This window comes from Pimephales promelas, chromosome 8, assembly GCF_988280905.1.
Source record: "Pimephales promelas chromosome 8, fPimPro1.hap1.1, whole genome shotgun sequence".
In the NCBI taxonomy this organism is placed as follows: domain Eukaryota; kingdom Metazoa; phylum Chordata; class Actinopteri; order Cypriniformes; family Leuciscidae; genus Pimephales; species Pimephales promelas.
The window spans coordinates 9,307,264-9,326,808 of record NC_142776.1 but is presented as its reverse complement, the minus strand read 5'-3'; the positions used below and the strand labels follow the sequence as shown (position 1 = coordinate 9,326,808).

Genomic DNA, 19,545 nt, shown 5'->3' with positions numbered 1-19,545 from the left:
TGTGTGCGAGTCTGTGTGCATGTTATTTCGGGTTCAGTCACTTATTTATAGAACCCCTCTAAAAATATTAATTTGTTGCTGTCTCCAATCAATATCAGCACTATCAGTTCATTAGCATTTTAATAAAACATAAAGCACATTTACTGGTCAAGTGAAGTCCAGTCACCTTTTTATAGATCTTTTTACAATACAGATTGTTTCAGAGCAGCTAAGTGCTAAAGTTATTAATTTAGTTCATTTATCTGAAAACAGAGATGTCATTGTCCAGCTCAGTTAAGTTTGTGTCAGTGCAGGCAGATCAATAATATTGTTGAAGGTGTATAGTACTAGTAGCTGACTATTGCTGACCTGTCCATGTAAATCTGTGTCCCAGATAAGCCAGATCCCCCAGCCGGCATCCCTGCTGCTTCCGACATCCGCATGTCTTCACTCACTCTCTCCTGGTACGGCCCCACTTACGATGGAGGCAGCGTCGTCCAGTCATACAACCTGGAGATCTGGAACTCCATAGACAACACATGGAATGACCTGACCTCTTGTAACAGCACCTCATACCATGTCCAGAACCTTCTCGTCGATCGTCACTATAAGTTCCGCGTTCGAGCTGTTAATGTGTATGGAGTTGGAGAGCCCAGCGCAGAATCTGAGCCCATTAAAGTGGGAGTGGAGGAGATAACAGGTGAGAATGAACATCTGCTCAATTGTGAGATACGTTCTGTTTCTATTGATCGAGAAAGAATCAGTGGGCTCCAAAAATCTGAAGCCAATAGAGAGCCACTATATTTTGTTTTTCAAAATGGATCTTGCTTTAATGGCAATAGCATGAGCATGAATTCTACGTTCAGTGATCACATTATTTACCATGATGTGAGCATGTAGAGAGTGTTGTGTATGTCAATGGATACATATTAATTTATATTAGGCCTAATTAAATTATATAGATGCAAGATCTTATTTTTTACATTTTTTCAAAGTCTAATGTTCGATTTTTGTCCAGGTTTAGATTGAAAAAACGATATTCAATTTGGCCTCAGACTATTGAACCTGTATAAATGTGATGATCTTATGCACTACTTTAAAAAAAAAAACGATAAAGTTTTAAAACATTCCTATTCTTCTCCAGAGAAAAAGGAAGAGGGGGAAGTTGGAGCCACTGTGTCTGATGATGGTATGAAGTTCAAGCAATTATCCACCCCTTCTGAATCCAAAGTTTACTAACTTGACTCCCACATGATACATATCCTGTTCATTTCACAGATGAGGAGAAAGAACCAGAATACAGAGATGTGGTCATTAAGAAAGACTGTAGCGTTAAGGACTTCTATGATATAGAGGACCGCTTAGGAACGTAAGAGATGCATCTATTATATCTATTTTAGATTTACCAGAGTTTTCTTCCCTATTCTCCCTTTTCCAATTCTCATGGTCTTTCCCTTGTCTCTACAAGTGGTAAATTTGGTCAAGTCTTCAAATTAGTGGAGAAGTCCTCCAAGAAGGTATGGGCAGGGAAGTTCATCAAGGCATTCTCACAAAAGGACAAGGAGAACGTGAGGCAGGAGATTGGTATCATGAACAGCCTTCACCACCCCAAGCTGGTGCAGTGTGTGGACGCCTTTGAGGGAAAGTCTGACTTGGTCATGGTCTTGGAGATGTGAGTTCCTAAACTATTGAATGCTATCCAAGTAGGCTGTTGAAAAATCCAGCATACAGTATGTTTGCATGCTGGGACCAGCTTGGAATGCTGGTTCCTGGTTTGTTGGTTCCCCGTTATGGGAAGCAGGAGTGACACCAGCTCAGTTTTGCTTGAAAACAGCAGGACTATGCTGGTCAACCAGTTATAGCAGCACTATACCAGCTCTAACAAGCATAAACCAGCCTGGACCAACATGGAATTCAAGCTGGCTTATGCTGGATTTTTCAGCAGGTTATCATAACTAAATAAAACATGTTTCATGTTGGGGCCGATTGGTGAACACTCTCAAAAAAAGGTACAAAAGCTGTCACTGGGGCTTTACCCTTTCAAAAGGTACACTTTTGTACCTAAAGGCTGCATATTGGTACCTTAATGGTACATATTAGCACCTAAAATGTACATATTAGCACCTAAACTGTATTAACACCTAAAATGTACATATTAACACATAAAATGTACATATTAACACATAAAATGTACATATTACACCTAAAATGTACATATTAGTACCTAAAATGTACATATTAGCACCTGAAATGTACATATTAGCACCTAAAATGTACATATTAACACCTGAAATGTACATATTAGTACCTAAAATGTGCATATTAGCACCTGAAATGTACATATTAGCACCTAAACTGTACATATTAACACCTAAAATGTACATATTACGTAACACCTAAATTGTACATATTACACCTAAAATGTACATATTAAACTGTACATATTAGCACCTGAAATGTAAATATTAACACCTAAAATGTACATATTAACACCTAAAATGTACATATTAGAACCTGAAATGTACAAATAAGCACCTAAAATGTAAATATTGGCACCTAAAATGTACATATAGTATTAGCACCTAAAATGTACTCACACCTATGTACATATTTAGCACCTGAAATGTACATATTAGAACCTGAAATTGACATATTAGCACCTAAAATGTACATATTAACACCTGAAATGTACATATCAGTACCTAAAATGTACATATTAGCACGTGAAATGTACATATTAACACCTGAAATGTACATATTAGTACCTAAAATGTGCATATTAGCACCTGAAATGTACATATTAGCACCTAAAATGTACATATTAACACCTAAAATGTACATATTACGTAACACCTAAATTGTACATATTACACCTAAAATGTACACATTAAAATGTACATATTAGCACCTGAAATGTACATATTAACACCTAAAATGTACATATTAACACCTAAATATTAGCACCTGAAATGTACATATTAGAACCTGAAATGTACATATTAGCACCTAAAATGTAAATATTGGCACCTAAAATGTACATACAGTATTAGCACCTAAAATGTACTCACACCTAAAATGTACATATTTAGCACCTGAAATGTACATATTGGCCGCTAAAATGGACAAAAGTTTACCTTTTGAAAAGGTTCAGCCACAGTGACAGCTTTTGTACCTTTTCTTCTGAGAGTGTGTGTTCTGGTCCTGGTCTATTTGAACAGGCTGTGATGTTTGGTAGTTGTTGTTTTCAGTTTTGCTTTTTATGGAGAAGGTGGAATGTAAAATCCAGCACCCTGTGATTGAAGAAGTGTGTGTCATATGTCCTTATATAGTGAGATGGAGAAACAGGGAGTTGGGGAGGAGAAAGCATGGATGCTCTCTTTCTTGGCTTGGCAGCCATGAAGGAAAATAGTCCAGATTTAAATCTCCCTGACTGTAAGAGAACTATTTAACTCTGCAGGCGCAGACACTGTTCATATGGTTGTTAAATGGAATGTGCATAAACAGTTCTAATGCAGTGAGTCTGACAGATAGGGTCACTAAACAATGTTGTCATTGTGGTACCCCATTGGCTGCAGGATCTCTGGAGGTGAGTTGTTTGAGCGAATCGTCGATGAGGATTTCGAGCTGACTGAGCGAGAGGTGATCAAGTACATGCTGCAGATCATAGATGGAGTGCAGTTTATCCACAAGCAGGGCATTGTCCACTTGGATCTCAAACCTGAGAACATCATGTGCATCAACAAGACGGGAAGCAAGATCAAACTTATTGACTTTGGACTCGCTCGAAGGCTAGGTAAACAAGGGTAAACAACTGCAAATACAAGCACAGAGTGTGTTTTTGTTTGGCATGTTGATATTTTGTTGTTGTTTTCAGAGGATTCTGGCTCTCTGAAGGTCCTGTTTGGAACTCCTGAGTTTGTAGCTCCTGAGGTGATCAACTATGAGGCTATCAGCTACCCAACAGACATGTGGAGTATTGGCGTCATCTGTTACATTCTGTGAGTGACAAATCTCAGCTCATCCAACCGTCCTTAACAACTGCGACACGTAAAGACAAAGTAATCAATGCTGAAGACTGGAAACATTTCCTTTTAAGGCCATTATACGTTTTTGGACAACCCGCTTTCCAAGCTTGCTTTTTCAATTCATCCTATAAACACAATTTTAATACTTTGGAGGTAGAGGATAAATATTTAAACTGACTTGTGTCAGTTACTTTTATTGGGGCTAATGGCTCCAAAAGGCAGTTCTTGATAATAAAAAACCACTAAATTCCACCCAGCAAACACAGAACGTTCCCCTATTGTTCCCGAATGGTCCCATGAGGCTATTTTTTTGGGTACCAAACAAGAACGTTATAGGAACTTTCCATGTAGGTTATTTTTAGGTTCCATTTTTATAACGTAAGGAGAATGTTCCGGGAACGTTCCCTTAACCTTAAGGGAAAGTTCTAGGAACGTTCTGGGAACCAAAAACTAACGTTCCCAGAACCTAAATTTGTTTGCTGGGCAATCATTAAAAAAAAACACCTCAATAATTTCGTAAACACCTTGTTTTTTGCTGATTCATAAAGGCATTGTGTTTCTCATTAAAAGTAATTTGATTAAAATGTTGTAAATGAGAATGCCTGAACCTATCTAATATTTTTTTGATAATAGTAAAAACTTGTTTTTTGTCGATTTTCAGATGTATTGAAAGCGATTCAATAATTTTCAACTCAGTTGAAAAAGTGAAAATGAAGTCCCCACCTAGGAAATATTGCATCTATATTTATAAATATTGCTTATAAACTATATCACTATATTATTGGCTCTAAACTATATGACGTTTAGCATTTATTTTTACAAAATACACACTTCATTGAACATGTTACACCGTCCGTAGTCATAAAAGGGAATTTTGGTCTGATTTTTTTTTTTTTTTTTTTTTTTTTTTTTAAGAAGTCTCTTATGCTCACCAAGGCTGAATTTATGTGATTAAAAAATACAGTAAAATATTTTTAAATTATTATAATATTATTATTTCAAAATGTTATTTATTCCTGTGATGCATCATTCAGTGTTACATGAACCTTCAAAAAATGTTTTTAGATCCCCTTGTACCTTACATCACATTTTGGTGAAAATGCTGTAACAGAATCAACGATTATGTTGATACCCTTTCTCTTGTTTACCCTCAGTGTCAGTGGTCTCTCGCCATTCATGGGAGATAATGACAATGAAACCCTTGCCAATGTCACCTCAGCCACCTGGGATTTTGAGGACGAGGCATTTGATGAGATTTCCGATCAGGCCAAAGACTTCATCAGCAGTCTCCTGAAAAAGGACATGAAGTAAGATGAAAGCTTAACAGAAGAAACTCTTGATGAAAGATCACTTTTAATGAATTACCAACACGGTTCCAAGTGAATTAAATGCCTTTTAGAGCACTCTGTAGATGCACAGGAAGCACATTCCTTAAATGACACATCTTGAGCTCTTGGCATAGACATTGTTGTAAATGATTGGTGTAATTGGCACTCAAATGAATTAGTACACGCTGAATGTGTGCTAGTACACTCATTTGATCTGAATTCTGAGACCCTTTAAATGCCTCACTGCAGGGCCAGACTGACCTGCGCTCAGTGTTTCGAGCACTCCTGGCTCAAACAGGACACTAGAAATATGGAGGCTAAACAGCTGTCCAAAGAGAGGATGAAGAAGTACATCCTGAGACGCCGCTGGCAGGTGAGAGCACTGCATTTTATTTTGATTTATTCGTTGAACAAAGAATGAGATTCAAATGAAACTGTTTGCTTGGTGGAAGTGGCAGAGTTTAGATTTTATGTTTGTGTGTGTCTGTGCAGAAAACAGGGAATGCAGTGCGAGCCATCTCTAGGTTCAGCTCTATGGGAATGTTAGGAGGCATCGGACCAAAGAAAAGCTCTCCGACTGACGGTATGGCTCAGCAACCAATTTCCACATTGTTGGAGCATATAGGCTTGAGAGCAACAGTGTCCGCCCACTTTTTCAGCAGCGCTTGTTCCGGAAGTATTTTTTTCCATTCATTTCTCCCATGGGATTTCAAAAGAGTCTTTGTTATAAACCATGAACCAAGCCGACCAGCAATAAGATGAATCATAACACATTATAAACTTTGATTTGAAGCAAAAACAATATTTGAAAATCAGATTAAAAACATTTTTAAAAACCAGATTAAAAGTCTTTAGTGATAGAAATAACTACAATCCCCTGAAACACTGCAAACAGCATATCATTTGAAAATGTTCATTATATATGCATGTTTATTCAAATATTTCACTATTTTGAGGACATAGGGAGACTGACTTGTTTGCAAAATATATTTATTTGGAAATAAATGTATATTTATATATCATATATATATATATATATATATATATATAGACCATTTCACAAGATGTAAACAGCACTGGTCAGAAAAACTTCCTGTTTCAGTTTGTAACTGTTTTCTTTATTGCACATGTAAAGAAAACATCTTAAAGATGTTTGTTTAACTTTTTGATTCAGTTTTAAATGTTCTGTTGGTTGTATTTTATCCCAGCTTTTATGTAGTGTTAAAAAACTGAAACAGGAAGTGCTTCTGGACCAGTGTTGTTTACATCTTGTGAAATGGTACAAGCCCACATTATATATGTAATGTGGCTGACATCTTCAACAGAAGCAAATACCATCGATTAACAACCTTGTAACTCATAGTAAGGTTGTCTTAAAAAATGTAACAAGTTATAATTAAAAATAAATTTCTATATGGAGAAACTGAATGTAGTTTTTACTTCCGGAATCCGACTGTTGTCCTCTATTGCATATTAAGTGTCATATATGTAAAAATATTGTTTGCATATAAATGTAATAAAAACCTGTGGTTTCAGAAGAGCCTCCTGCACCATTCTTTGAGATTGCGGAGGATGAAAACCGCACACCAGAGGCTCCCACCTTCTCCTCTGTCATTCAGGATGTGGAAGTGGTGGAAGGCAGTGCTGCCCGCTTTGACTGCAAGATTGAGGGTAATGACCTTTGACCTCAAATGATATTGTGCTTTTATGCTTAGTTATAATTATTTTGCCCTTCACCCTTAATATTGTCAAATACTATTACAATTTAAAACAACTGTTTTCTTTTATATATTTTAAAATGTAATTTATTCCTGTGACGGCAAAGCTGAATTTTCAGCAGCCATAACTCCAGTCTTCAGTGTCACATGATCCTTATGAAATCATCCTAATATGCATTATGATTTGGTCCTTAGAGATATCCATATAAGGTAAATCAGCATTTTTTTATAAACAATTGTTGCTTCTTTTTTTGTATGTGCTAACATTATCAGTTATGATTGTTCTCTGTTGTGTTTAAATTCCAAAGGAATATTAACCATTTGGTTTGAGCAGGGGTTTTTTTAGTCTTTTATTCAATATTTTGTATATTTTCTAAACATTTTTTAATCTGTTTTAGTCTCTAAAATGGAAATAGTTATACATAGGCCTAATAGTCATATCTCTATCTCTAACCACTACATAATCATCAATATTGTCAGGATTCTTTTTACATTCTGTGCTCAAAAGAAAAAGAAAAAGAAAACACACAATGAGAAAGCTGCTGCAGGGAACTACACTAACCTTTTCCACTGGTGGCACTTGCGCTACTAACTTTTTCAGTTACTAGCGCAAAACATGATTTGGTCGCACAAATTGGGAGAGTTTATCAGCCGAACACCAGACCGCAAATCTCACAAATCTCTCGCAAAGAGCCATGCAGGCTCAGATGGTAGCCTATGATTATGATTAGCATGCCTATTATAAAGACACAAACCTTTTACTATCATGTCATTTGAATAATATGCGCGCGATAGAGAGAGAGAGCAAGACAGCGCTTGTGTTGTGTGAAGACGTGATAGTGCGCGCGCGGCCAGGGCGCGCTCTCTCTCTCTCAGCTCGTTTGCGCCCTGTCAAACGCATCAGTCATTCAACTCTACAACACTCACCGCGATCAAAAAAGGCTTTGGCAGGACAAAAAGCGGACGATCCGACAGGTTTTAGAAGATTAAATACAACCCGAAAGAAACTAAAAAAAAAAAACAGACCCGTCAAAATAGTCAGTGATACATTTGCGACCCATTAAAAATTAGGGTCGCAATGGGATTTCAAAAGGTCGCATATGCGACCATTTTGGTCGCAGTGTAGTTCCCTGTGCAGCTGGTAGATGTGGGTGGAGATCATAGACTGTAAAAAATATGAACAAAGCGTCTGTGACGTCACCCATAGACTTTCTGAAGAACAGTTTTGAGGCTGTTTATGGGTGGGTATGGGCGGCGCCATACTGGAAAATCTTGGAGAAATGCAAAATACAAATGTTCAGAAAGGATACAGAGGTGCTATGATGTGTTGTGTCAGATCATGGCCGAGACGTCAAATTCCACTTGGCGCAGCCCGTTATCCGCTGTCAATCAAAGTTAACTTATTTGTCATAGCTACATTTTATATCTATATATGATTCTAAACTAACGAGTTAGAAAAAAATTCACCCCCACACAGTTGTCAGGCACTCTGAACCCTTGCCCCTGCCATCACGCATTAATTCTTGTTTTTAATATCTATAATGAATATAGCTATTCGGCAATATCATACATAGGCTATACTCCCAGATATCAGCACATTTGCAAATGTCATATTGATTTTATAAATAAACAGTTCAATAAAGTTTATATTTGGTGACTTTACATTTTAGACTCAGAATATTGTTTTTGCTCTATTTCGCCAATGAGAATAATTCCAAACAAATCACAACAGAGCCATTGCGCGTCTCTGAGCAACACAGTGGTTTTTCTTTACTCAATGAATCCTGAATGAGTTTTTTCAACTAATCGTTTGAATAAATGATTCAATGACTCACTCATTATGACAATGAGTTGCCGCCAACTACTGGCGGTTTAGTTTCTTAATTAAGTAATTTTTAGTAATTTTTTAAACGTATCATTTCATTAGGGTTAAAAAAGATAGACTGCATAGATAGTGGTGGCAGAATACATTTATAAATATTACGAGTGATATATGAGATAGTATAGTTGAATATAATAAGATAATAAAGTATTTGCAGTTGCAGTGCATGACATGGTTGTCTGTGTTTTTTCTCAACGGGCCTCCGAATTGCAGAGGCCACCTGCCATTATGTTAATCATTGGTGGGCCAATGGCTTTGATAGCATGTTTATGATAATAATATTGATTTACTGTATTTTCTGAACTCAAAGGGTACCCAGACCCAGAGATAGTGTGGTACAAGGATGACCAGCCTATTAAGGAGACTCGTCACTTCCAGATCGACTATGAAGAGGACGGCCACTGTAGCCTGGTGATCTCAGAGGTTTGCCCCGATGATGATGCTAAGTACACCTGCAAAGCCGTCAACAGTCTGGGAGAAGCTTCCTGCACCGCTGAACTGTTGGTGGAGTTCATGCAGGAGGAGGAAGGAGACGGAGACGGTGAAGGAGAGGAGGACTGAATAAAGACGGAAACAGAAGTGTAAAATGATGGACGGTGTGAGAAAGAGGAGAGTGGCTTAATACCACAGAAACTATGAATATCTTAAACATTTATACAATTTCGATTCTCCTTTTTTACACCATCTTTATGTTTCTTCTTACTGCCTAGAATAGTTCTGAGTAAAACTGTTTGCTGAGATCAAAGACATTCCTGCTTGTGTCTTTCTGTCCAGAAAATGATCCCAACTGTTTTACCAAAAGGGACTGCAAAATTAGATATATAGCAAGCAATCCTTTGATGTTGGGACACCTGGACAAAAAAAAAAAAAAAAAAAAAAAAAAAACGGCTTGTTTTATCGGACTGATCACATTACATTGATATCATCTATGTCAGTCATTTTTTTGTGAGTCAGTACACAAATGTGTGCACATTTTAAGTCTGCACTGCAGTGCAATCTAGTGGTAAAAACACGACTGTGCTTTTAAAATGACACTTATCTAGTCTATATGGTGTCAATATCAATATGAAGACTGAATGGAGACCTTACTGTATGAAGATATCAACTTTTTTATTTTTTGGCATTTTTCTAATGATTATATTACTATGTTTTATTTAATAGTTATAAGAATTATTGTTTCTGAATGATTGAATGTAGTCAATCATTTAGAAACTGTAGTTGATAGAAGAAAGTGACTAGCAATAGAAGTGATAGGATTAGACTCCTCAAATACAAGGGACTGTCTGTGCTGTTTCCACTTTGAGTTCATTTAGCATTTTGTATCTAATTCACTTGCATGACAGAACAATGGGGTGAATTTTGTGCCGCAACCGACAATACAAAGCTTCATTACATATTTATGACCCTGTACAGGCTTCTGCTGCCTTTGAGTGTCTGCACTATTCTCTGAGAATGAATTAATCATAGAATTAAGACTCGGGCCTGTTGTGTCTTTTCTTTTTTCACTTACCATATAATGCTTTTAATTTCCCATCACTTCAGAAGTATAGCATATCATAACTTGAAACAAATCATGGCCCTGTATGTTAGTTTAGGTTCATTCTGCATAACTGGCAGTGATTATCTGAACACTGGTCATAATAAAGTGTTTCCCCTCTGTGCTTTTGTGACATTTGTTTGTTTGTCAGAATTAGTTAAACTGGTTTAATGACATGGAGTGCTGCAATTTCTATACAGGCAGTTCAAAGCACGGCACAAGTATTTGAAGGTAGCAAGTTAACTAAATTTTAATACAGCATTAATCCCAGTATTTTTGTCTTAACCTTATTCACTATGGTAAACCTATTATAAGTGTTTATATTTGAGATGTGGATGGTTTTCGCAGGAAGTTGCGTATACGTCACTGACTCGTGCATATTAGTAGAGAAGTTGATACTTTGGCTACTTTGACGCATATGGAGTGAGAGTGACATTGGTTAGTTGTTATAACGTGCGAGAATGACATTGAGTCCAGATCATAATCATAATCCAAATCATAGTCCAGGTCATCATCAGCTTGTAAAAGAAGGATCAGGTCCAACAATAAACCAAAACTTGCTAGCATTGAAATACTTATATGTTAGCTATAATAGAATAATCTTATGTTTGTGCTTTAGAGCAACTAGGCCCGGTTTCACAAACAGGGTTAAGATTAAGCCAGGATTAGGCCTTAGTTAAATTAGGACATTTAAGTAGCTTTTATAAACTTACATTCTCCTTAGAAAATAAACATTTACTGCATGGTGTGCATCTTGGGACAATAACAATGGCACTGACATATTTTAAGATATCAGAGCAAGTTGATTTCATTTAAAACAGCTCAAACATGCATTTTAGGCCTGGACTAGCCTTGTTTGTGTAACTGTTGGTTAGTTTGTTAGGGAAATATCTGTTGTATGATATATCCCATGCACTTTTCAACTTGTCTTGTTTAATTACGAGGGGGTGTCCACATACTTATGTTTTTTAATTAACTTAATTATTGGAGTGCAATCAGGAGTCCTTCAGGACTTACAGGGAAAAAAACAGATGAAGATAGAGGCAATTTATTTCAATAAACGTTATAAATACCAAATTATTTAAGCTATAAAAATCAGTTTGTTACCATAAAATCACATAAGGGAAACAATGGATGGTCATATGGTGATTAAAATAATACCACATTAAATAATGGTGTAAACTTAAACATACGTAACTGATAACAAAAATAGAAAACTAACTTTTTTTAATAAAATTGAAACAAATGTGATATTTAACACTTATAAAAGCATATTGATATTTTTATTGAAACATATTGAAACAAAGCCTACATATAAAACAAAAAACATAATGAATGAATTAAAAAAACATCAGTAACTAAAAGGCAAATTCATACTTTTTTTCTTTTCATTCTTTACCATTACAGGATGTGAAAATCTGTTATGAACTGAAATTGAGGCTATTTTGAAGAATGTAAAATAAAAATAGTACTTTATTTCAAGGTGCTCTTTGTTAAACAAACGTGTAGAGTAATATTACTCTGTTAACAACATTTACTACACAGCTTTAACAGCATTTACTTACTATATAGTTAGGGCTTGGTTAGGGCCAAAGTATAAACTAGCCTATAGTCTGTAAGTAAGATGTAGCCTATCAGGGAAAAATAGCTAGTAGACTAATAAAATAAAAGGGAACATAAATGGGAAAAATGCACAGAATCCTAACATAATAAAAACACATGTCGTATTTTAGAGCTTTTCTATAAATCCATGATATCCATAGATAATAGACTACCACAGCTGTACATGCGCTGCTCAAAACTACAACTACCAGCATGCAACAGAACAAAACATTGCCTCCCCCTCGACTCCTCAGCATGGCTTTTTGGCACTCCCCAGCGGGGGATTGGTGCTGAAAGGCTTCATTGTGTCGGGGATTGAATGGGGGAGTTTGCGTTTGGTCGAAGTACGTCTGTTATCATCCACACAGCGCGGATTAACTGGCCTGCCCGAGTCCGAGCCATGCGCGTTATCATGCCGCAAACCTCCAGCGGTGCATTTATTGTGCATGATACAGATAAATGCGCCCAGCTTCAGACCCGCTGCCGTTGAGTGAACGATGCTCAACAGCTCCCAAAAAAAGAGCAAAGGGCCCGACAGATACGGATTAACAATGTAGGGATGCTATTGTCGAAGTCTCTCATCTGATACTGAGCTCTGCGTGTTTACATCGATGGAGAGTGTGTGTAGTCACCTATAAGCCTGCTTATTTTTTTGGTTGCTTTTTTACCTCTTTATTACATTTGGCAGCTGAATACGTTTTTCGAACGGGTTTACCGTCGCTGGGCATCAGACAAAAAACAAACATGGGGAACGCTGAAAGTATGGATGCTCAGCTCTCAGATTTCAGGGCGAGGGGCAACAAACCCCCTAAACTGCCCATGCCGGACCCGGCCGAACTGGAGGAGAGATTTGCAATCGCACTGGTAATATTCTTTCCTATCCTGAAATTGAGAAAAGGCATATATCGATGTAATTGTGTCATGTGCACAACTAGTATGGAAGCTGGCAGCTCACGCCAGCTGCACACACGCCTCTATTGTGTGCGCTTGGCAGTGTGCAATGCTTTGATGCTGTTTGCGCGTGCATGATAGCTACTAATTACAGGCGCGCGCGGCCCTTTATTGTGGAATCCTTTGGGTTTTTTTGGTCTGTTTTATGCGTCATCAGAATTGTTAGCTCGGACTCGTTGTTTCATATTGCTGTGATTATGCTTCAAGGAGTCTGCCCGTAATCCAGTCATCGCAGCCAGCGTGCTCTGTAGGCCACCGTATTCCCTGCATTTGCTTTTAAATAGGGTTTCTTTAAATGCTAGACTTAACATGACCAAGAACCCGTGTGGAATGAAAAGTGGCCTACTCGCACTTATTTAGATACAGATAGAGCCACAGTGTTAACATGGTGTTTCATCCATTGCCATTGGCACAACCTGTCTGATTGTTGTCTGTGATGGAGTCTGAAATAAATCAGTTTGTCATGAATGGCTTTTCAAGATATTGTCTTCAGGGACATGCATGATATTATGTGATCTAATTCTCTCATCAGAATCCAGCTTGTAGTCTATTAAAATAACATTTGGAGGAGTGGTACACATTTCCCCTCAGAGACACCTATATTTCCCCTCTAAGATCAATAAAGTGTAGGCTAACTTTGATCATGACCTGTTTTCCCTTTAATATTAGCTGGTTCTGTTCATGTCTGTTACTACAGTGATTTGATTAATGTGACTACTCAAAACTGCATTCTTTTGACAGGTTTTACATGTGATGAGGGTCTTTAATCAATAGAAATTGGTCATCTGTTACTTATCTCCTTGATTTGATATACTTATTGTCTTCCAAACAGACACATGTTGTTTGCTTACATTAGAGACCTTCCCTCAGAACAGTCCAGATCTAATCAGTGCATTGAGAGTCCAAGTCATAAGTCATAGTGCTTTTTGCTGTGTGTGTAGGTGTGTCTGTGATAGGAGAAATGGAGCAGGGGGAGTGAATGCAAATTGGTTAATGCTGCCTCGTTTTCACAGATTTGCATCACAAATTCTGTCCCAATAGAGTTGACTTTTGCCACCCAAGTCTCTTCACCGTCTTCCAGATGTTGTGCATTGCTCTTGTGTTTTCATTTGAGGCTCGGACTCATTGATTTCCACTGGAATCAGCTATTCTCTCATCATCATCTAGTCGAAATTTGGCTATTTTTCCCAAAAAAAAACATTATGAACTTACAGTTTCAGTTGGTTATCTTTGATGGACTCAATTAAATTAATTTAAATGTATTTTAAGTTCATGCAATTAATTAAACTAATGCTATCAATCCATTTTATTACTTCATATTTGTACAAAATAAGTGTATGGACCAAGTGTGTAACATGCATGTAGAAGACATTTTTCTCAAATTGTTATGGTGGACAGAAAACATAGGGGTGTTTATAGTTCCTATATTGCAGATGTACCAGCTGGAGTGTTTGGGATACTGGGAATGAAATTAGTTATAGGAATGTCATTTTTTCGGGAGACTAAAATAGCTCCTACTCAAGACAGGGTATAACCCAGCACAATAGGAACTGCCAGTGATGTAAGTGTACGTTTATGGTCCAAACGCATGCCATACGATTTTAAAAGCTGTGTAGTCTATATATACTTGCTCCACAAACATGGAAATCAGCAATAGTTGAACCAACCCCAAAGTCTAGGCCCACATCAACTGACCATGGAGTCCTCTGTCCGCCAGATGTTGATGTTGTTTAAGGCCGCGCTTAAAGGGTTAGTTCACCCAAAAATGAAAATTAAGTCATTAATTACTCACCCCCATGCTGTACCAACCCCGTAAGACCTTCGTTCATCTTCGGAACACAAATGAAGATATTTTTGATTAAATTTGAGAGCTGGATCACTCCTCCATAGACTTCCTAAGGGACTAGCACTTGATGGCCTATAAAGTCATTAAAGAAAATGTTTAAATATTCCATGTGCCTACAGCGGCTCAATTATAAGTTTATCAAGCGACGAGAATACTTTTTATGCGAAAAAAAAAACATAAATAACGACTTTATTCGACTATTTCTATTACTTCCTTATGGGCCTTGAGACGAGAATTGAAGAGATTTCCAGAACGCATGCGCGAGAACTGAGCTGAGGACGTTCTTCTTCGACTACTTCTTGTTACCGGCTGCTCACCGCTTAGGAGTATTACCGCCACCTACCGTATAAGATGATGATCCATATGTAAGGCGCTCCGGATTGTAAGGCGCACAGCACTGTCGTATTTAAGTGCTTATAGTCCTTATAGTGCGGAAAATACGGTAATTGAAACGCGTATGTACAGGGCGCGTCTTCCTCTGCTTGTAAACAGAAAGTTTTGCGCTTCCAGCTATATCAGCACGTCATCTAGGGGGCGGTAATACTAGCGGTGAGCAGCCGGTAACAAGAAGTAGTCGAAGAAGAACGTCCTGCCTCATCTCAGTTCTCGCCCATGCATTCTGGAAATCTCTTCAATTCTCGTCTCAAGGCCCATAAAGAAGTAATGGAATAGTCGAATAAAGTCGTTATTTATGTTTTTTTCGTATAAAAAGTAGTCTCGTCGCTTGATAAACTTATAATTGAGCCGCTGTAGGCACATGGAATATTTAAACATTTTCTTTAATGACTTTATGGGCCGTCAAGTGCTAGTCCCTTAGGAAGTCTATGGAGGAGTGATCCAGCTCTCAAATTTAATCAAAAATATCTTCATTTGTGTTCCGAAGATGAACGAAGGTCTTACGGGGTTGGTACAGCATGGGGGTTAGTAATTAATGACTTAATTTTCATTTTTGGGTGAACTAACCCTTTAAATGACGTCTCCGTCTGGTGGTTTGCACCACTTCAGAGATTCTTTTGGTGGTGCAAATGCAACTGGGAAAATTTAGTTTTCAGGGGACCGACCTAGTGGCTAGTTTTTATAACTGAGCTCCTATAACTACCTGGTGTGAAAGGCCCTCTCATACTGGATATCCTTTAAATCTACATGTCCGATGGAGGCTCTGGCATTTTGATTAAATTCTTTCATTTTTCATGCTCATGATATTCTGTATGAAGTTCCAGAGAAGAGACGTTGCTGTTCTGGAGATATTTAAACTAGGGTGACCAACTGTCCTGTTTTCTGTTTTCTTTAAATGGTATTAACAATATAACCATTTTCTATCCATACAGAGGAGGCATAACCTACTTTAAATGTATTGAAATTAATAAGGTATCTTTGAGTAAACTTTGAGTATCATTTGAGTAGGCCCATCTGTTTGCCGGGCCGAGTGTCCTGGTTTTTGGTAATCAAAATATGGTCACCCTATTTAAACTGTTTAGACGGATTGGACAAAATTGTAAACGAGTTATCCACTGCTGTTGACTTTTTGTTTTTGAACAACTTGTAAAGAACAATCCATGGCATCTCAGGAATTTCAAAACTAGCTGTTAGCTTTTCATCACTTGTGTTTTTGATGAGCATGGTATGCAAAGAATAACTTTCCATGCATGAGAAAGAATGTTAACTATTCTCTCTTTCTTCCTCAGAACTCTATGAACCTTCCTCCGGATAAAGTGAGGCTTCTAAGACAGTATGACAATGAAAAAAAATGGGAGCTGATATGTGATCAGGTGAGAGAGTCTGCTTCCATGCATTCTGAACCGTTATATAACCACATCTTAATAGTACTGTAGTAGCAGATCACTAAACACATCATACAGTTTTTGAGGTACAACATTTTTCGACTATGCAAAACATTAAAATGGGGATGAAGGGGCAGTGTAACTTTGCTTTTCATTCATTACTTAAAGCACACCTCAAGTACTTCAATACCACAGCCAAAACTAACAGCTTAACTAAATTTCAAACATTACTAGTGACAAGACAAGTGAACAGTCAGTAAAAAAAACAAGCATAGATAGATACAATATAACTAAGTTACAAATAAAGGTCAGGTTCAGGAATGTAATTAATAAATGTAAAATAATAGGCTACTATAGTGTTCACTGTGTAAATTAAATATAGATCAATATTTGTTAAGCTGTTTTGTTGAGTGATTAACATTAAAGACATGGACAGCAGCATGTATTAATAGGCTGCTGTCACTTTAAGACTGAATGCACAGATCCAAGATAATAATATAGGCGATCAACGAATGAGGAATCAATTGTGCGTCTGTGCGCACAAATAAAAAAAAGCGATAATATCGAATTGAGTTCTCTTTCGCTTCTTGTGCTGGAATGTTTTAAAATCACTTGAATGTGTAAATTGGCAAACAAAATCTCTGCAAATGATAAACTTTCACTCTATGATGGTTAAACTTTGCAATTAATTTCCGATTTCATGCAAGCTGAACTGTGGGGCCTGGTCCGTACGGATCACTTATCAAGTACACAATCCGTTACTCCCCTACTTAATAGTCAGTAATAATAGTTGCAACCTTCTGTTTTAAATTTTCTACAGAAAATTGTGTTCTTGAATACACCCAATATTAACCCTATAAATCCTGCCTTATATTTGATACGCAACTTTCTATGGCCTCTAAATTATCAACATGTTTGCCAAACTTTCCTGAAAAACCTGTAACACTCCTACCGTGCCTTCTGTCATCTGATTGATGTTTTTTTTGTTTGTTTGTTTTTAGCAAGTACAATTTTTTTTGGGTATAATTGTGAAAAAAAAGTCCTCTTTCAAGGTTGTGGTTCAAGGGGTTTGCTGTGAAATCTTTACGATTTTTTTTTTTTTTAAATTAAGAGTAAGTTTTATATTGTTAGTAATATTTCAAAATGAACACGTCATCAACCTGGGTTTACTTGATTATCCATACTTTTTTTTTTTATGTGAGTATCAAATATGATACATCAGGGTCTTGGGGAACATTTATTTGTACATTTGCACCTGTAATAAAAACTACAGATCTTTGAAAATAAAATCTAAGCATTTGAATCCGTCTTACGGAGACATTATTTGGAGATACAGATTGAAAATTGATCCATACAAATATTAGAAAATGCACCAATTTGCTCATTTTTGGACTCTGAAGTGTCGTCCAAACACCCCCTCCCCATGAGCTTCATATAATTTCTTATATCATACTCTATGAGCCATCAAAAAAAAAACATATTTTTTTAGATTTTGGCAGTGTTCAATAAACTGTTCCATTTTAAAAATGACAGTCTGTGTGCACGACCCCCTAAACCCCCTTTGACTTGAAATATAATGTCTATAACAAAATTCAAGTTACCATATACAATGTTCAGTGTAATTGTATTTTTAATGTGATCTTGATATCACAAGAACCCTTTGTGGCGAGAGCTTTTTTAGTCCTAAGTGCTCTGTTGCGGTTTCTTGGGGTTTTAGTCAATGGAAAAAGACAAGAGACACTTGTGATCTGGTCAACCGATTATATAAACAACCACTGGAATACTTGAGATTTCTTGCTTCTCTCCTCATGAGAAGACCCCTCATTTTCTTTAGTTCTGACTCCTGTTAGCAAACTTTACTGCAAAAATGATTCCAATCAGCCAAATATCTTATTTTATGATCTGTCACTAAATAACAGAAAGCATATTTAAATGTGTACATGTTTGTAAAGTGGGCTAAATGTAATTTCTGTTGCAGTTCCTGTAAGTCTGCAACACTTTAAATTGATCCAAGCTTAAGTGCAAAATATACTAGTATAATCATCCTGAAGTGCATAAAAACAGTGGAAAGTTCCTTTATCATAACAGCACCTCTAAGTAAACAGATACTTTATTAATACATTCTCTCTACATCCACCCTATCATGTCACCATGGCTACACTGACGTAAGAGGAGTGTATGGCTGACTCTGGAAATGTTTGTTGAGGTGAACGAGTGTGAAATGCCTGCTTTCTAAATAATGAATGATCATATCTCAGTGATTGCCATGATGATTTCAAGGCTGAAATGGGGTTCACAAGTGATTGGGTGAAAGTGAGACTCCATCAGGAGTTGAATGATTGGGAATTAGATCAGAGGATAACTGAACAGAAGAGGAGGTTTGCTTAGTAAATGTTTTATGCTGAAGTTGGGCAGGGGTTTGAACTTGCTTCATGAGGAGTGTTAAATATAAATAATAGAAATATAGCATAATTTGTGTGTCTTAACAGGAGCGCTTCCAAGTGAAGAATCCTCCCCATACATACATTCAGAAGCTCAGAAGCTTTTTGGACCCTGCCGTTACCAGGAAGGTGAGCTCCTTCATGTTACACATGCTGACTCCATGTCTTCTCATCTGCCATATTAATAGACCACTAAGATTTAAAGATCTAGGCCTGGTATCCAAAATTCTGCAAGGGATGATAATCATTGTGTCCTTCAAGGCACTTGGAAGTTTTTGAGTAAAATAGCATGTATGACATGTGGATGTGTAAAGATGCCTTGAATTAAAAATGTATGCAAATACGTCTGAGTGTGTGTAGAAAGACAAAAGCTACAAAGAGAAATGTCTCCTGCATATTTTACAGCTGCATCTAATGGAAGAAACCCCAAACTCTTAATTTGAATGTCCCATCCA

The 19,545-nt window shown here is 37.1% G+C and overlaps 2 protein-coding genes across 6 annotated transcripts in view; both read left to right on the top strand.

Annotated features, from left to right (window-relative positions):
• Positions 1-10,593, top strand: part of mylkb (myosin light chain kinase b) — a 59,477-nt gene extending 48,884 nt beyond the window's left edge. The window contains exons 8-18 of one of the 2 annotated variants that reach the window (XM_039689078.2): positions 374-679; positions 1,124-1,168; positions 1,258-1,348; positions 1,448-1,651; positions 3,555-3,772; positions 3,854-3,977; positions 5,159-5,311; positions 5,582-5,705; positions 5,825-5,915; positions 6,872-7,003; positions 9,243-10,593. In XM_039689078.2, coding sequence (XP_039545012.2) covers positions 374-679; positions 1,124-1,168; positions 1,258-1,348; positions 1,448-1,651; positions 3,555-3,772; positions 3,854-3,977; positions 5,159-5,311; positions 5,582-5,705; positions 5,825-5,915; positions 6,872-7,003; positions 9,243-9,493 — 1,739 coding nt within the window. In that variant the 3' untranslated portion in view covers positions 9,494-10,593. Of the gene's footprint in view, positions 1-373; positions 680-1,123; positions 1,169-1,257; positions 1,349-1,447; positions 1,652-3,554; positions 3,773-3,853; positions 3,978-5,158; positions 5,312-5,581; positions 5,706-5,824; positions 5,916-6,868; positions 7,004-9,242 lie in introns of both variants that reach the window. The other variant, XM_039689077.2, reaches the window with a different exon arrangement.
• Positions 10,594-12,329: 1,736 nt separating this feature from the next.
• Positions 12,330-19,545, top strand: part of fmnl2b (formin like 2b) — a 33,703-nt gene continuing 26,487 nt past the window's right edge. For all 4 annotated transcript variants that reach the window (XM_089133882.1, XM_089133883.1, XM_089133880.1 and 1 more), the window contains exons 1-3: positions 12,330-12,935; positions 16,554-16,637; positions 19,139-19,219. In XM_089133882.1, the coding sequence (XP_088990008.1) occupies positions 12,816-12,935; positions 16,554-16,637; positions 19,139-19,219 (285 nt within the window). In that variant the 5' untranslated portion in view covers positions 12,330-12,815. The remainder of the gene's footprint in view (positions 12,936-16,553; positions 16,638-19,138; positions 19,220-19,545) is intronic.